A 20258-nucleotide genomic window follows, 5' to 3' on the forward strand; every position below is an offset into this window, starting at 1 on the left:
CTGAGAGGCTTTTTTATTCTTCGGTAGCTGAGACAACCAGCTGTCCTCAAAAAAACATGCACCATACACCATGCAGTTACCAATAAGGGAGAGAAACACTGCTCAGCACTGTGCAGCCTACAGCATGCTGCAAGGCTGGTAAGTCCTCACTTCACACAGACAGGAAAGTTGAGAAAGTGGTCTAAGAAAAAATTATCTTTTACTGCTTTTCTATTTTGCCATTATTGCTTCATTGAAAATAATTTTTGCTTTCAGCATCTTTTTGATGTTTTTAATTTAAATAGCAACAAAAAAATCCAGTGCTAACCACAATCTTCTGCCATCAGAATCGGCCCATGAGGTTCAAAATGACCTACATCAAAAAAAAGCTACCAAAGCTTGTAATTTGTGTTGACACACACTATGCTTAAGGCTTAAAAAAAAATCCTTTGACTTATGGCAGTGCAAAATAAATCCAAATTATTTTAAGATAATTTCTCAAGATGCACCTAGCTTAAAGAGGCAATTAAATTTACCTGAAATATATACTCTAATGGGAGAGAGAAGTATATTATCAGACCAAGTAATGTTATAAAATTTCAGCAGCTGTAAAGAGTCTAAATTACTCCTTTCAAGATTTATCAAGGTGTTCAAAGGCAAGACAAAGTCTCAGATAGATCATATACAACAAGATAATTATAGATAATATAACGTACTGAGAAATCCAAAAGAAAGGAAGGAAGGAAGGAAGAAAGGCAGGAAGGAAGGAAGGACGGACTATTCAAACAGTCATTGCTATCGTATTTCTATAGCTATTCACTATTGCAAATAGCTCTTATTTCAGTCGACAGATCTCAACATGCTTTATTTAAATTAAAAAAAAAAGCAAAACAACCTCCATTTTATTGATAAGGGTGCTACAGTCAACAGGAATAAAAATAACTCAGTGTGTATGGCTGGCCAATTAAAGAATGAAGAACAGTGTTATTCAAAAGCCTGGTACCATATCAGGAAATGGGAGAGTGCTCTATGCACAGATGCCATCCATGGGAGTTTTCTTCCTCTCTTCTGAGATGTTGCTGCTTGCTTCACTGGAAGACCACAGCAGACAAAAGCAAGCACAACACGAAATCAGATCGCACATACAGCACAGTAATGTGAAACTGTGTGGATTTCTGAAGAACAGGACAATTAGTTTAAACTTCATATGGCATTGGTAGCCAAAGTGCTAAGCTGATGTTGAATGCAACATGACCTGATAAATTGGCAGTTAAAATAACTGGCTTAGGGTAGGTTGCTGATTTTAGCTGCTGAAACACTTTCCACTTCTTGCAAGAAGCTATGCCAATTATTTAAAAGGAATATTACTTTCAGATTAAATTTTAATTATGTAATTTTAAATACTTTTCTGAATATTTATATGGTATGGAATTATGAAATATGTCTATTACAGTATACCACTCTGAGGTGCATAAGCAAAGGAGTGAGGTCCATACCAATAGGTTGCTACCGCAACTTACGTTGTTAAAACATTCCTGAAATGATAACAGGCAAAAGCCAGAAATTCTCAAAGCATTTATTCCAAACACTGACAGTCTCAAACAAAACATATTAGGTAACAGCTTAAAAGGTATACTTTTTAACAATGTATGATAGGAAATAGCTTTGGCTTAAGGCTATGCCAAATTCAGAACCAATAGAAACTACTCTGTTCTTCTGTGTACCAGGGTTTATCATCTAGTGAAGAAGCAAGAATGAAAATACAAAGTTTACAGGATCAGAATGTAACAGAGTGAAATAAAGGAAAATCTTACTTCTTGCTTGCCTATACCTAGAGTACCTACAGAACCCTGCTCTCTAGGCTATCGCTAAAATCTGCTGGTTGAGATCTCGGATTGGCTTGAGTATGAGTATGTAGTTTACCTCTCTAAAAGAAAAATGGATGGTGTAATTTCTCACTCTGCAATCTCTAAAGAAAACACTGTTCTCTACTTCTTTTTAGCCAACTCCACACATCCTGGTCACAATTCCTCCACATTTCCCTGTCTGGGCAGAAGTCCCAAAGCAGCTGCGGAGTTGATTCTAGCAACTCCTGTCGAGATACATAAGTATAAGGAAAAGGGTGACAAAATGACTGCTTCCCCTCGACTCCAGACCACCAGGTTCCCAAATCAAGGAGGTGAATGGCATACTCACATATGGTTTGAATTGCAGCCTATGCTAGGAAACCGCACTAAAGAAAGGAAAGGGCTGTCGATATTTAATCTATCACCTTCCTCTACTAGCTTATAGTAACACAGGCAAATGCTGACCAGAGTCCCACCTGGTTCCTCTTATCTGGAAGTCAGGGATCAATCCAGGATTACCAGAGTAGGAAAAATCAGAGACGTGCCAGAATGAAACCTCCCGAACTCAAATCGAAGACTTCCACACGAAGGGAAAGCAGCAATCTCCCGCTTCAAATAACAACATGTAATGTAATGTAATCATTCATCCTCAAGAGGTAGCCAAGCAATGTTTTGGTTCTTGCCTTTCAGCTGTTCTGAACAACTTAATGATCATCCTTTGCTAAAATGTATGCAAGAATGACGCAGGTTTTATCCTCCAGCCATGTTTTATGGTGTGTTTCGTTGTTGAAGTGAATACTCCAATTCAACAAAGCAAGTTGAACTCAACATAGCTAAAACTTCTTGCTTGTAGAACAATTTTAAGAGATTTCTAAATAACAACATAGAAATGCAGGAGGACATATTGCAAAGACATGTTGGAAGCAAAATTACTGGTATTTGCAAGCCTTATATAGCACACACCTCCTTCATCTTACTTCTTTTCCAGACCTGCTCTCTTGCTTCTGCACTAGTCCTATGCTTGTAACTGTACTGTATACAGTACCAATAGGAAATACTTTGAAAGCACAAAATTCGATTTAATAACTAATGAAATTTATTAAAGGATCACTTCATTACAGAGCATTTCCCCTTCCTATATGAAGGGTTTTACTTTTAATTGAAAACATAGATTCAGATCTTGTTTCCAAAACAATATTTATACATTAATGGACGTTTTTACTTTCCCTGATTTATTTTACTGATTCGTTTTCACTTTTGCTTTATTTTATCATGTGATTCAAAGTGACAACCTATTACAGACTTCATCTTTCCTGATGTTTCTGAAGTTTAGATTAATAAATGTATTTATCTAACTACTTACAGTGCCACTTTGGAATTACATTTAACATCCTCCATGCAACAGTACACAGTTATCCATGACACTTTGGCTCTGTAAAATATTGACTTCCTAGTACCTCCATTACAAAAGACAGAATTTTAGGAAATTAATTTCTCACCCACCTACTGTTTACTCAGGATCCTCATAAAAGGCATAGAAGTTATAAAACCAATGGGGTAAAAATAGACATAATTGTTTAAATGACTGTTTGCCCTTCCAATGCTTTATACTCATGACAGATGATAAATCACTTACATTTTGTGACTGAATCCAATTAACACATCTATAAATAAACTAGAATTAGTAATTATTTTTTTTGTTGTTTAAATGCTAGTAATATGGAGGCAGGTGTCTAAACTAAAACTGTATTTTAAAGTTGCACGTGCATTTAACACTGAGATGCAGTATTTTAAAGTGTGCTTACTTACCCAGACCACCGTTAATCAATGAGTCGTTTCGGTGATACTGGTCACATGCTGATAAAATACTGCCTAATGTTTTTAATGCAATACAAATGATAATCTTCTACAGATTTTTAATTTTTTTTTCTTAAATACTGTCTGCTTTCCTTACCACAGGGTAGTAGTAAAGTGGTTTAACACTTTTGAACTGCTCTCTCCCTCAAATAATGTAAACCTTCAAATCAAATAATAGTTATCTTGCACTCCAAAGAGATAATTGTGCCTTATAAAGATATTTTTGTACATATCTTAGCTCTTTTGTCCACAGAGGACCAGAATATTTTGTTGATCGACTGCAACAGTATTTTGATGAAGCAATGTATGTTTCCAGCACAGATGTGTAACAGGCTGTCATTTTTATCAGAAGCAAAGAAATTCTGCATCAGATTAATATCTGTATGTTTTGATGTAAAAGAGCTTGTTAAATAGGCTCCCAGAACGGTCAATTTGCTCATTTAATTGACTCAGTATTCTTTCCTACTTTTCCTAATTGGGTGAGTAGCTAAAATATAGATAATGCAGCATTAGGATAAAATTACATGCTGTGTAAATTCTGCTACAAAAATTATGTTACAACAGTTCAGAATGAAGCATATTTCAATCATATAATAAAAAAATACATTTCAGTGACATTGCAAGTCTCCCTTTAACTGCTCCTAGCATGAAAAAACAATGGAATAATGGTTAAATTTAAAAATAACTTATTACATGTTACGATTGAAACGCAGAGTCAGGGCACCCAGAATAGCATTAACTCTGCCCACTGAAGACAGTAGGTGACAATCATATGATTAAGTCATTTTTTATATTTGTAGTCTAAGTAAAAAATTAACTGGATTTTTTTTTTAAAAAAAGCATCTCTCCTGGCTTCCATCACAACATGGCAAACTCACTGAAATATCACTCTGAAATCGAAAGGTTCAAGTTAAAAAAACAATTTAAAAATATCAAATTACATCAAGACATGGCAGAAAGGTGGTGATAAAGGCAACCTAAAAAAATGCCCTAGATGCTAAGAAGCACAGCAATTACTGAAGCATTCTCTCCCATTCTACTACCTACACAGATCTCCTGGCTTTCTCAGATACTAGAAAGAAAATATTGTGGTCCTAGAAAACATTATCAGATGCAGACAGTATCAAACACACAGAACACCTTCTAATCTGCTTTACTGCCCTGTAAATTAAGAAGGAGAGGTCATCATTCCTCTGCTGGAGAAGTAGTAAAGTCACACCTGAGAGAATTTTTCTGTACTACAAATCACTCCATCAAGCCAGGCTGCCTCTGTTCATACACTGAAGGCAACATCTCCTCCTGCAGGAAAGATTCCCAGAGGAATCTTCTCGAACAGCCTTCCTGAGAGATGTAGATGTACTGGGAGCACTTAGCCTTCCTCTGAGCTCAAGCTCTGTTACTGTCTGATGTTTTCCAACATCACATTTCTAAAGGGGGCTGGTACACCATGGACATGTACTCCTGGCCCTGGTAAGTCCCATCAGATGTATCTGCCTAGAGAGCTTACTTCATCAAGGACTCCAGGTGCACAAATGTAAAACCAAAATGTGGTCTAAGGCATCACAGCCAACCTCAGTCATTTGTTCTGTCTGACTTCTGAAACAGTTTGGCTTGTGGGCATTCCATATCTTCTTCGGTTGAACTTTAAAAAAAAAAAAGAAAACCCTGACTATCAGATGATATTCGCAAACAGATTTGCTTGGCTGAAAAATGGGAAATTCTTTGAAAAAAAAATTTAAGGAAAGATTTGAGAGTAGACCTACATAGCATGCCAAATTTTTTTCTCCTTCTCTCTTGTATATAACCCCACTATGATCTAAGCAACCTGTTTCTCCCAAAACTAATAACAAAAAAAAACCCCACAAATTGCTATCACTATTTCTATTTTTAAACCTAAGCAAAATGCCATGATGATAAGTGCCTTGTAAGCACACAGAAAGAAAAGTACAGAAGAACAACACAGCATAACCCAACACAGTTTCGAACCCAGATAACCTCAAACAAATGGTCTGCTTATCTGTTTAGGTCCTTACTTTGTGCAGATCCCTAAGGTATCTGAAGGCTCTTTCTCATCCATCAGCCCTAAAACCTTCACTGTAACAGACCTGATCATGATCAAGATGCTTTCACACAAGAGAGTCCACTCCTAGACTCAAGGTACATTTTAAAGTGCTTTCTAGTTCAGAAATCAAATGCATTCTGTCTGAACACGAGTGAAGTGAAAACGTCGTTGCTACTGAAATTTAAAAGTTTAGAAGTCCTCTACACATCACAGCTCAAATACCACAAAACTTCATTTAAATACTCCTACAATTAAAAAAAAAGATAGATTTCCCAACCTTCTGGCATTAACTATTTCTTTCGCTAAAATTTTGTATTTTAATTTGTTTTCCTTTTCTGCGAACAAGTGTTGGCAGACTGTTCCAAGCTTGTCACTTCACTGCAGCTTATCTTTTCGTTTCATTGATCTTCTAAATCAGCAAATTCCTCCACTTTAAATACTAACAGAAATGTAGTTTTGGGTGCTAGCGTACTAAGACTTAAAAATATTCACAATAGTGTGAGTATTTTATGTGAAATATTTTCTCTCATTCGTGCCTCCCCAGCTACTCTAACTCATGGGCGGGGATTCTCTGTGTGCTTATTTAAAGCTGCTGTTCCCTCCATCTTAAAGGTCTGCTTCATGTAGATAGACAACTTGCGTACATTTAAAAAAGGAAGTTCTCATCACCATCACCTGCAGCAAAGTTTCAAAGTCTTAAAAAGCAAAATAATGTAAACCCCAGTAACAAGACATTTTAACATATCACCATTGTTTTAAGACAGAACCGTCTGACCAACTGAAAGCAGTTTTCTCCCTTGAAGCGGTTTTGAAATCATGTCTAGAAGGGTCACTAATTCCACAGGTATCCAAGCTGAAAAAACAAGAGAAAAATAAATTGCTTATAAGCCAGTAACTCTTCCTTTAGACCAGAGCATAAGGTTAGTATTGTTCCTATTAGAGTTTTTTTCAGCACGACAAACTTTTAATCAGACAACTGGGCCCTGGGGAAGCATGTAGCACAGCTTATTTTTGTTGCTAATCATCAAGATAAACTCTTTGCTCAGCCTATTATAACCAAAAAAATTACTCCAGGAAATTAATTGTTTTCAGAGGTGCAGAGGCGCTTCCATGGTAAGCAATGTTCACAGAGCTTCACAAAAGTCTACTGTAAAAGACAATCAGGCTGCTTAAAGAGGGAATTTTCTAGTGCATGAAGGATGTAAATGAGAAGCCAGGCTTTAACTTCTGATGGCAACCCTGAAGAAACTACACTTCGTGCATGATCTGCTCCTTTCTGCAGAAATTTCCAACTTTACACCTTTATGAAGCAAATACTACAGAAAGTATCTGAGATTTGCTAGGTGCCCCTACATCACACTGTAGATGCCATACATCAGATCAGGGATGGAAAATAGTAAATCCCTGTAGGGACGTCCACAGAAGGGCCTCCTCAGAATTACAGTCCTTCATCCTCAACACAGGAGGAAGCTCTCTAGAAACTCGTAAGCAGCTTTCCATTCTCCTGTCTAGGTTCCTCACAATTACAGAGCCTCTGCATTTGACTGTACAGTTCCCAAAAACATGGTGGGTTTACAGTAGGGTCTTTCTTCAGGCTTTTTGGTATCCTGTAAACCAACAGATATATCTCCTTAGCACAGAAAAATAATGCCATGTGTGGATCAGTACATCTCAGACACAGCCTGTGTGTCCAGACTGGTCCCTAGTCTGTCCTCTAGGCTCCACCGAGTCCAAACGTGGCAGATTTGAGAGCACTCTTACTCTGGAAAATGGAGATTAAAGTTAGCCTGGCATCTGCCAGTTGGACACATGCAGCCCTCTCAAGGGTATGACTGTCCATAGACAAAAGAAAATGCAAACCTACATTTGTGTAGTTCAGGGATGCTTGACCGCTCTTTCCACCTTCCAGTGCCACAGTCAAGACCTTCACACACCACCCTCTCCACACAACCCTGACTCAAAGAGTGCATTAGCCACCATGAAGGAACTCGAAAGTTACCCTCCACTGAGCCATGGCCAGAAGCATTCCTCTTGAGGCCCTCACCAAAGCATGACCTAGTCTGTCCTCCAGAGGAACATTACAATGGGTGAGAAGAGGAATCCAAACTACTCCCTCTACCCTGTCCTGATTGAAAAAGAAAAAAATATCAGCTAGAATTAATAAAGATGGAAACTGGGAAGAAAAAAGAGCAGGTAAAGACATTTTCCCAGTTATCTTGGTGGAATACAGAATCACAGAATCAACCAGGTTGGAAGAGACCTCAGGGATCATCGAGTCCAACCGTTGCCCTGACACCACCCTGTCAACTAGACCATGGCACTAAGTGCCATGTCCAGTCTTGTCTTAAACACATCCAGAGATGGTGACTCCACCACCTCCCTGGGCAGCCCGTTCCAATGTCTAATAACCCCTTCTGAAAAGAAATTCTTCCTAATGTCCAACCTGAACCTCCCCTGGCGAAGCTTGAGGCTGTGTCCTCTTGTCCTATCGCTAGTTGCCCAGGAGAAGAGGCCAACTCCCGCTTCACTACAACCTCCCTTCAGGTAGTTGTAGACTGCAATAAGGTCACCTCGGAGCCTCCTCTTCTCCAGGCTAAACAACCCCAGCTCCCTCAGCCGTTCCTCGTAGGTCAGACCCTCCAGACCCTTCACCAGCTTGGTCGCCCTCCTCTGGACTCGCTCCAACACCTCAACATCTTTCTTGAAATGCGGGGCCCAGAACTGAACACAGTACTCAAGATGCGGCCTCATCAGTGCCGAGTACAGAGGGACGATCACTTCCCTAGACCGGCTGGCTACACTATTCCTAATAGAGGCCAGGATGCCATTGGCCTTCTTGGCCACCTGGGCACACTGCTGCCTCATGTTTAGCTGGCTGCTGATCAGCACCCCCAGGTCTCTTTCCGCCGGGCCGCTTTCTAACCACTCTTCCCCCAGCCTGTAGCGCTGCATGGGGTTGTTGTGGCCAAAGTGTAAGACCCGGCCACAACGGCCGGTTCTTGTTGAACCTCCGTCTATCGACTCCAGCTCCTGATGGGCCTGAGAGCCCTAAGTGTATCACTGGCAATGCCCTCCCTTCATGAGCTTGGATGACTTCTTCGGTCACCTGCTCATTTCCCACCGGTTGATGCAACTTGCGAGGCTAGGCTTTGGACTGCTTTATATAAAGAGGCCTTCGGGACCGGCCTTGAGTGCTAGAGCCATGACCAAAAGGAACAAAAAAAGAAGCATGGGGGATTGAAGCATGAGTGATAGAAATGGCTGCCAGGCCATGGAAAGCAAAGCAGCTGATATCCCAACTGAAATGATGCAGAAGCCCAACCTTAACTGTGGAGTATTAATTCATTATTATTTGTCCTTTTTGAGCCTTTATTCTTCCTTTTTTTGTTGTTGTTTGTACTAGTAACTTAATATTCTTTCTTTTGATTTCTTTATACTGAATCAATTTATCTGGCAAAAAATGTGAAGTAAAATAAAAGAAAAAGGCAACAAGGTATAGAAATGGGGATACTCTCCAACCTACAAAGAGGAATTGGATTGAAAAGGTTTGCAGGATACAGCAAGGAGTGTTTTTCCTCAAGGTCTTGCACACTCCAAACCTTTACCTTCAATCAGGAAAAAAAATTAGGAGTTTATTATATAGAAGAACTAAAAAACAAATCTCTCCCACCACCTCCTTCATCATACAGACAGTGAGATGGAGATAAACGTGACAGGAGAAGAAGTGATTTGGGCATAGATTCCATGGATAAACTTAATAATTTAAGAGCAAGAGAAAACTACTGTTGTTTGCAATACTGTGTTTCGGTGCATTTAAAAGAGATACATTTAGAAATCTGTCTGGACGGCAGATGCTCTTATTGTCCCATGAAAGAGCTAGAATGCAAAGCTTGTTTTAAAAATGTGCTAACGAGCTACTGAATTCTGAGTGGGTCGGTAACTGGCTGTTCAGGAAAATGTCTTTGATTGTGAGGTATCACGTTCTATCTGAACTCTAGGGCAGCCTCAACTGCTCAAAATTTATCCTGGCCTTAGGTTTTACATCTGAGTATACTCAGGGTCATTTTCTTACAAGCCATTAGAAATAAAAGGCTTTAGGATATGGGCCCTCTTCTAAGAGGATTTGTTGTATGAATTGGTGACTGGTATCTCCAAAACTGAATAGCTGTCAAAAAGAATAGGATACTGCAATCACTTTACTTTTATTTAACTCATTAAACCAACAATCAAAGGGAGCAAAGAGATATTAATGATTCTTTTTTATTATTTACTTTTATTATTGTATATGTATTATATTTTCTAAAAATACATATACAATAAATATCTGTAAAATTGTATATATAAATATATATATATTTACACATACACACGTATATAAAATGATATGTTATGTCCCAGAGGCTGGGATCAAAGCTACACTAAGCTTTTACCCAGCAGCAGTTTTCCATTGCAGACATCACTGAAGCAACATTGTTGATGCTAAATTCAGCAAGTCCCATGTTTTTTACTTGGATATTTTTGTTCTCAGTGACGACAGCCATAAATGTTTTGGGTGGCCCTACCTACAGCAGAGGTTTACTCCTCCTCGTCTCCCTGTGGAGGAGCAATGGCTTCACTTTTCTATCTACAAAATCCCATGCAGAAATATGGATGCTCACCTCTAACAACACACGTGAGGTCTGACCACCAAGTGCAAGTGCCTCAGATGGCCAGAGCATGCATGGCAAGTCACATCAGATGATTTCATTGCATACGTACAGTGCTCGCATGTGCGCTCTACTGCAGACCCTCCACTGACTTCACAGTAATTGTGAAACATCCCTACACTGCAAGTGGACATCTAGCTCATTACTAACACACAGGGGTTATTTGTCCGGGATTTCCAGGTGTCTAACAAAAGAATACCAAGGCATCCGGCAGTCCAGACAGAAGAGCAGCAATCCCACGGACATCCCAGTGAAAAATGCCAATTCCTTCCTTCCCCATCTCACCTCCAACCTGGATGAAGCATTTTAATATTACACCTAAGCAATCGACTGAAAAAAAATATGGTTTCTGTTTAGTAGGAAGGCCAGAACTAGGAGGGAAAAAGGGTGGATTTTTGTTTAAACCCTTTCACGTCAAAGAAGGTTGTGCCAACAGAGCACTCAGCTGCCATAAGGAAACTTCTGGTAATGCAGGATTTAAAACCACGGGTTACATTTAAAATTCTTCAGGTCTGGAAGAGTCTAAGCCTTAGTATAACCCTAGTGCCACAAGCTTTAGACTCTGAATCACAGTATAATGACAATGAAAGATTTCTGAAACTAAATAATTGGGCCACAGATGCACAGAGCCTTCACTTACAGGTGAACCCATTGGCTGGGGAACCCAATGGCTTAGTCTTGGTTACTAAACTGGTAAGCTCATGCAAATTCAATTTACTCCCAGTAGACAGAAGGATTCCAAGACAGTATTTTCAGAAGCACAAGGTCCCATATTTATACATTATTTAGGCTGCTAGGAATCTAAAGCAAGCATGATTTCGCCTTTCCGTACTTAAAGGGGGCCTATAAAAAAAGATGTGGCTAAACTTTTTAGCAGGTGCAATAGAACAAGGGGTAATGATTTTAAACTAAAAGAGGGTAGGTTCAGAAGAGATATAAGAAAGAAATTTTTTACAGTGAGGGTGGTGAAACACTGTGACAGGTTGCCCAGAGAGGTGGTAGATGCCCGAATCCCTGGAAACATGCAAGGTCAGGTTGGATGGGGCTCTAAGCAACCTGACCTAGCTGAAGATGTCCTTGCTCACTGCAGGGGGGTTGGACTAGATGACTTTTAAAGGTCCCTTCCAACCCAAACTATTCTATGATTCTATGATTTTCTCCAAAACTTAAAAATATTTCATTTATAAATTGTTAGAAAAATGGCATAATAAAGGCATTTATACTGATTACACCTTTCCCATTCCCTAATACACACACGGTTTAGAATTGAAGGGTAGCCATTTCTAAACATGACACTGAATTGAACATTGTTTTTGCAGATTTTTCACAGATTGTTAGGTTCACACTTCCTAATCAAGAACCCTAGTTTCATGTTTCCTATGGTTCAAGGAGTTAAAAAACACACACACTTCCATTCACAGAGTATATCCCTTCATTATTCCTACTCCCTTTCCTTTACATCCTCTTTCCATTTTCTCATATGTCCCCCTGGGCCTTCACAATTATTCTTTACAATGCAGCAAATGAATTTTTTCCTGCATCTAAACCAGCTTTTCTTTTGGTTATTCATTTTTTTCTGCAGTGAAGAACTATCGAGACTGCAATACTTAAAACAACAAGCCTAGTCTTCAACATTGACTTAGAGGAGTACATGAGCAGAATAGACATTTTTATACTTGATGTTTATCAAAGTTCTCTCAGATCAGACAGTATTATCTTCCCCACCATCACCCGACAGGTCTGTGGCTTATGCTTATGTCACTCACACCAAGAAGAAAGCCTGGCTGTCACTCTCCAGCCCTGTACATTTGCAGAAAAGCAGATATAGGTTTCCCAAAACCCACACGCTACTGAAAGAATAAGCTCTGTTTGTCAGAACTTATAACAGTAAACATAAACAGAAGGAATTTCAAAAGAATGCAAGATTTAGTCTGCCTGACACTACTTTGTAGAGGTTTGGTTGAGTGAGAAGGGACACGATCCTGTGTCAGTCACCGAGCAGTCTGAGCAACCCAGGCTTTGAGCAAGTGTTAAGCCCAGAGCTAGCGACCCTGCACTCCCCTTGCACGGAGCAGAACAAAGAACCTCGTGGTGCCTGCTTCGCGGGAAGCAAAACTACATCCGGGAGGGGAGGGGGCGGTCACGGCTCTGAATATGTAAACCTATGGACCAATCACAAGTGCGATCGGGGCGCGCGATTAACATATGCATAGTCTATATAACCACTGCTTTCTTTGTTAATAAACGAGAAGCTTCCATACTCACATTGAGATCACGTAGCTTACTCCGGACCGCTCCCCAGCACCCGCGAGCGCGCCTCCCCCGGTTTTCCCCGTACTACACTACTTCATATAAACTCAAAATGAAGAAGGTGTTTATAGAGTGCATATGGGGTCAGGCTTTAATTTCTGAATCTCAAAGAGGGCAACATCTGCCCTTTCATTCCTCTGAACCATCAGAGAAGGCTGGGTGCTAGAAGCAGGCTAGGGAACGCTGCCATGGCACATGCGGTGCTGCTCTCTGCCAGCAAATTCAGGCATTCTCTTGCTTCTGTGTCAGAAATTCCTCCCCAACCCCAGCTCTGCTGAGACCAGGAGCTCTTACAGCCTCTGTGCTTGAATTGTGTCTTCAAAACATGGATATACGATGGTTCTGCAGCATCTTCCATGATTAACCAGATGAAGACTCTCCAAATCAAAAAAAAAAAGCAGCTAGTTAGCTTACTGCAAAAAGCTCCAATACCCTTCTTCATAAAACCACACAGGGAGATACTACTTGTCTCAAATTCTACCTGCCCTACACAAGAAGAAAGGGTCAGTTTTCCAGGAAGAAATGATCCTGAACCAGACACCATGGCAGTTCCAACAGAATAAGCTAAGCTAAGAGCCCTTAATGTGGAAGGTTTCCTTAGGTTCTCCTGGAGACATCTAGACACACTTTTCCTGGACTTGTCCATTACATCCATACAAGACACAACTATAAGGAGAAGCGTGCTTAAATACATACTGTCTTCACACTAAAACACGTCCTTTGGGAACAATTTTCCAAAATACTCAGGCTTGAAGGGAGATTTTTGAGTGGGCTTATAAAGTCTTATTAGGCACCTGAGAGATTTCAGTATACAGTCTACCTGCATTTTTAAGTTGCTAAATGAAGTCCAGCCTTTTGTCCTTGTATCTAGACTACAAGCAAAGACAATAAATTTCACTACCTCTGTGTCTCAGAGTGTCTTTTCCTTACACAGAGAGACTTGACTCCTGTAACTTTACTCATCCACATCTGAGCCAGTCAGTCACCCTAAGTTTCTTTCAGAGCCAGGAGAAACAGGCACATCTAAGGAACACCTTGGTTCTTTTCTATATCCACTTTAGACTGAGCCATAGGCACACATGGAATCACAGAATCATAGAATCTTTTTGGTTGGAAAAGACCTTTAAGATCATCAATGCCAACCGTTAACCTAGCACTGCCAAGTCCACCACTACACGATGTCCCTAAGTACCACGTCTACACATCTTTTAAATACCTCCAGGGATGGTGACTCAAGTAATTCCCTTGTCAACCCTTTTGGTGAAGAAATTTTTCCTAATATCCAATCTAAACCTCCCCTGGTGCAACTTGAGGCCGTTTCCTCTTGTCTTATTGCTTGCTGCTTTGGAGAAGAGATTGACACCCACAAATGTGCCTATTCCTTTCAATTAACTACTAATTTTTTCATAACCAGCCACGCTAGAAGAAGCCAATGATGCTGCAGATGTTTGTATGCAGCCTGATGCATCCTATTTTAAGTTGTCTGGATGGCAGCTGAGTACTAGTCAGTTAGCCAGTACTGCCAGCGCTTTCCTGTTTTCTTTTGCTGACACAGAAGCAAGCAGAAAACCAGAGGAGGGAGAAGCAACATGTTTAAGAAGCAGCACTGAGAGAAGACATTGGCTAGAATGTGAATTGCCAATAAAGATAAAACTTGGAGCAGTGTTTCTGCGAGTACGTCACTCATCCATGCACCAGCCATGGCACTTACGTCACACAGGTATTTGTATGTTGTTTGAATGCTCCAAGATAAAGATTCAAGTATGGTACTATGATGTTTCTGATCAACTAAACTATTTCTGTATATAGTTGTTAACACTGGAGTGTAAGAAACAACACACAAACACAAGAAATACTCTACCGGGTTGGACCAAATCCTGTATTTTGGCTCCATTAAAAGATGGTAGAAGAGGCTACACAGGGACAGCACATGAGCTGGACTGCTTTGTGTAGCCCTTTCCGCTCATCCTCCACAAGCATCCACTGCTGTTGTTTGGGGGATACAAAACAAGATGGGTCCCCAAAAAACTGAGAGGATATTAGCTATATCTGAAATGTCACTGAAAGCTGTAGCCTGTTAAATGGGGAAGCTGCCAAGTTAAAAATAGAAACTGCCATTCTGATTACAGCTGTGAGATGCATTTCACTGATGGGCTGGCTTTTATCTGTTTTATATTTTATTTAAAAGGATGAATCCCTTAAAAAAAAAAAACAAACTAGCACCGTAAAATGTTACCTATTTCAGAACACCAAAACCTGCAGTGTTGACTGCGGACAGAAATTAAAAGCAACCCAGTATATTGCAATACGTGTTCTCATCAGTAGTAGGTCAGCAGAAAGCACTGTGACGAACCTGCTGCTGTTGCTTTTCTAGTTTCTGACTGTGGCAGTAAAAGAGATGGTTAGAAACCTAAGAAGGTATCTATCTTTCACAGCTGCTCTTCGTGGATGCTCAGAGTTACTATGGTGGGACTAGTCTGCATGGGTTTGAGTCTGCTTTCAGGGCATCATATTCCTTTATATAATGTTTAGACCTGTATATAGACAACTATGTGTATAGTGTAACCAAATAAATCATACCACTCATCTCTATCAGCTGTTCTCCAGTAACAGACAAGGACTTCAAGCCAACCTCCAAAAATCACCCACCCAAATGGCCTTAAAATAAACACATAATACATTACTTGAAATATCTGAAAGATGAAATACCGCTAAGGTAGAAAGCAAGTTCAATACACCTGATTTCTTCCTTCTGTTGTGAAATGTGTCTTCAAAAGGAAGAGAGATGGTTTTTAAAATTGTATTTGTACAGCACTTCATTTTTCAAAACGCAAGGAACCAAGTACATTCTTTCAACACCTGTGTAACTTAAGAACAGATATTTTCTAGGCACCCGTGAATCACTTCAGTTGCACACCATCAATTAACTGCATACGTACATATGGATAAGAGAGGCTTCCAACCCTGTGCATGCTGTTGACTTGAGCACCTGATCACTTGTTCATCTCAAAAGAGAGATCGGTCTACTGTGGGAAGGCATATTTATTGTTACATGAGACTCTGCTGGTCCAGGTCCAGGAGAAAAAGCTATACACCTGTGAAAGTCGTACCTCCAGACCGATTTCACATGCACTAATCTCTCAGCAGGTCACATACAGTATTCTTTCTTTAAGTGTGTATTTTTCTTTGATGTATATACATTACACTTGTTAATACTAATGAGAGCACTGAGCAACTCCTGAGAACAAAGGGAAACCAGGGCCCCGAGGAGTATGTGCTCACTCCTGGTGAAAGCAGTGACTACCATAGTTTAAGCTGCCTGAGCTACAACACAAAACCTTCTGAAAAGGAGATGAAGCATACATGCACTTTCACTGGAATATTGCCACAGTGAAGTTTGGTTTATATATATTTTAATCAGAGATTCTGAAAAAGCTTCAAAGAGCCTACAGTGTACAATTTAATTAGCTATTTGTTAGAGAGAGGCCGGGGTCACTTTGAAATTCTGCCATCTGATAAGGAACAAGCACATTCAGTCCTAGGTGCTATGTAAACCACACACAGTGCTCCAGATCTTCATTTAAAATGTAATCTTCTAGCCCAGCATTACGTTCTTCCAGACTGTGCTTAGAGCAGGATCAGACCCAGGAGTCCACCTGCAAACAGGTCAAATACAGTAAAGTTGAGACAGATTATTCTACTTCTCAATGGACAGTTCTGGTTCTGTAAAAGGATAGCATTTTGTAATTTAACATCCTAAGCTCTGGCCCAGAACAAAGAACCTGCCATTTGTCCTTCAATTTAAATGCAGTGGCAGCCTGGACATAAACCTGGCCTTAAATACCATGTCCCAGCCAGTACTAGATCAGCCTGCAGTAACAGCTCTGCAGCTTTCTGAGAGTGAGCAAACTGCATAGGCCAAACTACAAGAAATTGAATAGCTGATACAATAGCATTTATTCACACACAGTTTCAAATAAATCAGATTTATACATGAGAAATGGAAGCCTATCAACCTCCTGTAACTTCCCCACTTTGGACACAAAGATGAAATAAAATCTTGTCAAGACCATCTACTAGATCGGCAGTCATTGCAATGAGAGGAAAAAAATATAGATGCAGCAATTTTAAGAGCAAGAACATACAGGATGGTTTGCTGCTTCTGACACTCTCCTTGAAAATAAATTTTCACTGTCATTTATGCCTAAAAATATGCAGTCCAAGAATATATTCCCTACTCACCTCAAAATTTCCCTTTTATCAGTGGATCAAGACCCATTAATTTCCCAAAACTGCTCGTTTTAAAGGCAAAATATATACTCCAGATGGTATCACAAACTAGAGGGCAGTCCTTGAAAGTGATTTATTGCCTTTAGATGAGCACAGAACTGTTAGATCTCCACATTCACAAACTGCGGTGGGCTTGAGGAGGATTAAAACATTTTACTTTATTCTAAGCAACTCCCTTTAATTAGATGCATTTAGCACACATCTCCTCATTACATTCATCACGCCGTATTTGAGCAGCTTCTCGAATCACTTGCGATTGCATAAACGTGTCTTCTGCAAGAGCCTGAAAGGCGGCTGCTGCTGCTGGCTCCACCTCTCGGCTCTGCAGTTTTTATGAATGACTAGCAATCACTGACAATGAATGACTGCCAACTGCCCACTCAACCCTTCCTACTCTTTCCCTGCACGTACATACTAGAGTAGCAAACAAGCTCCATGACTGCAAATGAGCCTTCAGTACACTTTCCAATGTATGGCATTCATCTTTCGAAACGGGAACTAAATGTTCTTCCGGATACTTAAGAGTATAGAAATTAAATATTAAAAGCTTATGCAACATCCTTTTTCTTCTTTTTTTTTTCCTCCAACCAGATAACTTTTTAGGCATTTAATCAAAGTGAAATTGTCTTTTTCTGAATGCTTCACTGCTTCAGCAACAAACAGGAAAACTGGAATTAAAGAGCCCTCACCTACTTCCAGCAAACTGAGATTTATCTGGAGCCAAAACATAAAATCTGCCAGTTGTTTTGCAATATTATATTGATAATGTTTCAACATAAAAGATACTTTCTATCCAGAAGGCAGTTACTTCTATACCACTAATTTCTTAATTTAATGGATACATGAAAACAATCAGTACAATTTTACTTGTTTATTACAATGAGAATGGCCTATAAAGAACATTAAATGCCACAGTAGTTACCATCACAGCCCGATCAATCTAAATTTGTGACTGTAAGCAGAGAGTAAAAAACCCACATAGGAGAAACATTTGTACTACAGATTAGTTACTAAGGCCAAATGTAAATCAAGAAGTAGCTTACTCCATGCTCTGACATTACTCTTTTATAGCAGAAAATAAAATAAAGCGAAGTATACTCTATTACATACTGCTTAAGATGCCTTTTCAGGTCTTGCCATCCTGCAGCCCAGTATTGCCACTGCCAGGAACGAGCCACAGGCTTTGCACCGAGTTTGCAAGGCCTCAGGACCAAGGCTTGTCAGCCCTGCCTTGTCTGAACTTCCCTTGCCCTGCCTTCAACTTTGTTTCACTTGGTTTAGCTGTAACAGCAAATAACAGAGCTTTGTATCTCCCATTATCTAGAAGGGAAAACGGAGGTGTTTGGAACACTCGGAGAAGAGTGAACCTGCAATTAGCACATTCAGACATATGAAAGCGGTACAGATACAGGAGTGCCTTCATGGAGCATTATTCAGTCAGGAAAAATATAAAGGATCTCGAACAGAAACATAGAAAAAGTTGTCAGAAGAGGCAGTGTCCAATGTCTTCTGCGTGCCTTAAGCTCGATCCAGCTAAAACAATGAGTGATTGAAGAGATCTGAGATCTGATGATTACCATCTAGAAGAACAAAACTCATCGTTTTGAGTATATGTAAGAAATGGAAAACAGGATACTTTCAGAAGCAGCTGATACTGAAGCTTAATTTCATGTCCTAATGCCTAACAAGTTTCAAAAATAGATGTGAAGATGTAATATAACATGCTGGAAACTGATACACCACGTTTCAGCACAGTTATTGCTAAATAATGAGCCTGAATAACACAGGTAAAGGCTGGGGAGGGGAGGGACACTGGACCTAAAGGGATCTTGTCAGTATCTTTAAATATCAGCAAATTTAAGTCATTTAATGCACTAGTATTTTTAATGTAAATGTGTTGATAAACAGACAATAGTATACGGGTTGCAAATCTCATTCTCTACACACTTTCTCTAACTGAACTGGACTAAATGAAGCTCCTATTCATGTTCTGCTCATCTGAGCATGAAGAAAAAAAAATGTAAATAGTAACGTACATAGTGACAGAAGTATTTCGACATCTTTATCTTCATGTCAAAGGCTTGACTTCCTCTGAGACCCACAAAATCATCACAAGATGTATCAAAAGGTTTTAGTGAACTCCTTCTCAGGTGCTATGGCCTAAAGCAAACTGTTTCCTCTTCTCCAATTCCCAGCAAATACTGATACGCACAGGACATGTACAGTGGTGTGAAATGGATGATGGTGCCAACATTTCCTTTGCGTCCTGATAAACAGTATTAAAACAAAACCTTAGCAGCAATTTATTTTGTTGTGGTTTCTTTTTTTTATTTATTTTGTTAGGTTTTTTAAGCCTTCTTGCAAAATAAATTAAAATACAGGGACAAAGAAACAGAATAGTTGTCTCTCTACTTAAGGAAGGAAAAACTTCTTCACTGAAGGGGTTATCAAACATCGGAACAGGCTGCCTAGGGAAGTGGTAGAGTCACCATCCCTGGGGGTATTTAAAGGATGCGTAAATGTGGTGCTTAGGGACGTGGTTTAGTGGTGGACTTGGCAGTGATAGGTTGATGGTTGGACTCGATGATCTTAAAGGTCCTTTCCAACCAAAATGGTTCTATAATTCTGTAATTCTATTAATAGCAGTTAAGGAGGCCTGAAGACGAACACATTCATACCCAGTTAGCTTGCTTTCCATCTCCAGCTGTATTAGATAGTCTTATAAAAGATAATCACCTCTTACGATGAATTTTGCCTTTACACCATCACAAGCTATCACAAACCTACCATTAGAAAAGTGGAAGGTGACAGTAGCAGACACAGCCTTTGAAGTTCTCTAACCCTGTTACAGCTTGCTGCCCTTCCCATCCCACCACACTGACGTCCATCTGTAAACAAAGCATGTCCTCCACCTCAGTGTTTGCCATGTACAGTTTTTGAGAGAGCTGCTCAGTTTGCACTGGCTAGTTTCTATGCCAGTAACCCAGGAGAGACGATCAACCATTAAGATTCTAGTAGTCAAATAAGATTTTCGTTACATGGTATCTGCCATCATTTTTGCTTCTGACACAACAAAATCCAACATTTTCAACACAAAAACAGCATTATTCAGTTTTGCAGCTCCCATGGTCATCCTCCAGCTTGAAGCAAGTTTGATGATACCCAGTGGACACAGGTTTTTCACTCACTACCCCACAGAAAGGAGCA

At 39.8% G+C, this 20258-nt stretch overlaps 1 protein-coding gene across 5 annotated transcripts in view; it reads right to left on the bottom strand.

The window, feature by feature from the left end:
- The window catches only part of RIMS1 (regulating synaptic membrane exocytosis 1), a 364447-nt gene that overhangs the window by 279886 nt on the left and 64303 nt on the right, over positions 1 to 20258 (bottom strand). Inside the window, exon 3 of one of the 5 annotated variants that reach the window (XM_068425028.1) lies at positions 12183 to 12203. The exons of the other annotated variants lie outside the window; for them this stretch is intronic. Coding sequence (XP_068281129.1) covers positions 12183 to 12203 — 21 coding nt within the window. The remainder of the gene's footprint in view (positions 1 to 12182; positions 12204 to 20258) is intronic. 5 annotated transcript variants of the gene reach the window in all.

Source organism: Nyctibius grandis, chromosome 1 (genome assembly GCF_013368605.1).
Source record: "Nyctibius grandis isolate bNycGra1 chromosome 1, bNycGra1.pri, whole genome shotgun sequence".
Taxonomy (NCBI): domain Eukaryota; kingdom Metazoa; phylum Chordata; class Aves; order Nyctibiiformes; family Nyctibiidae; genus Nyctibius; species Nyctibius grandis.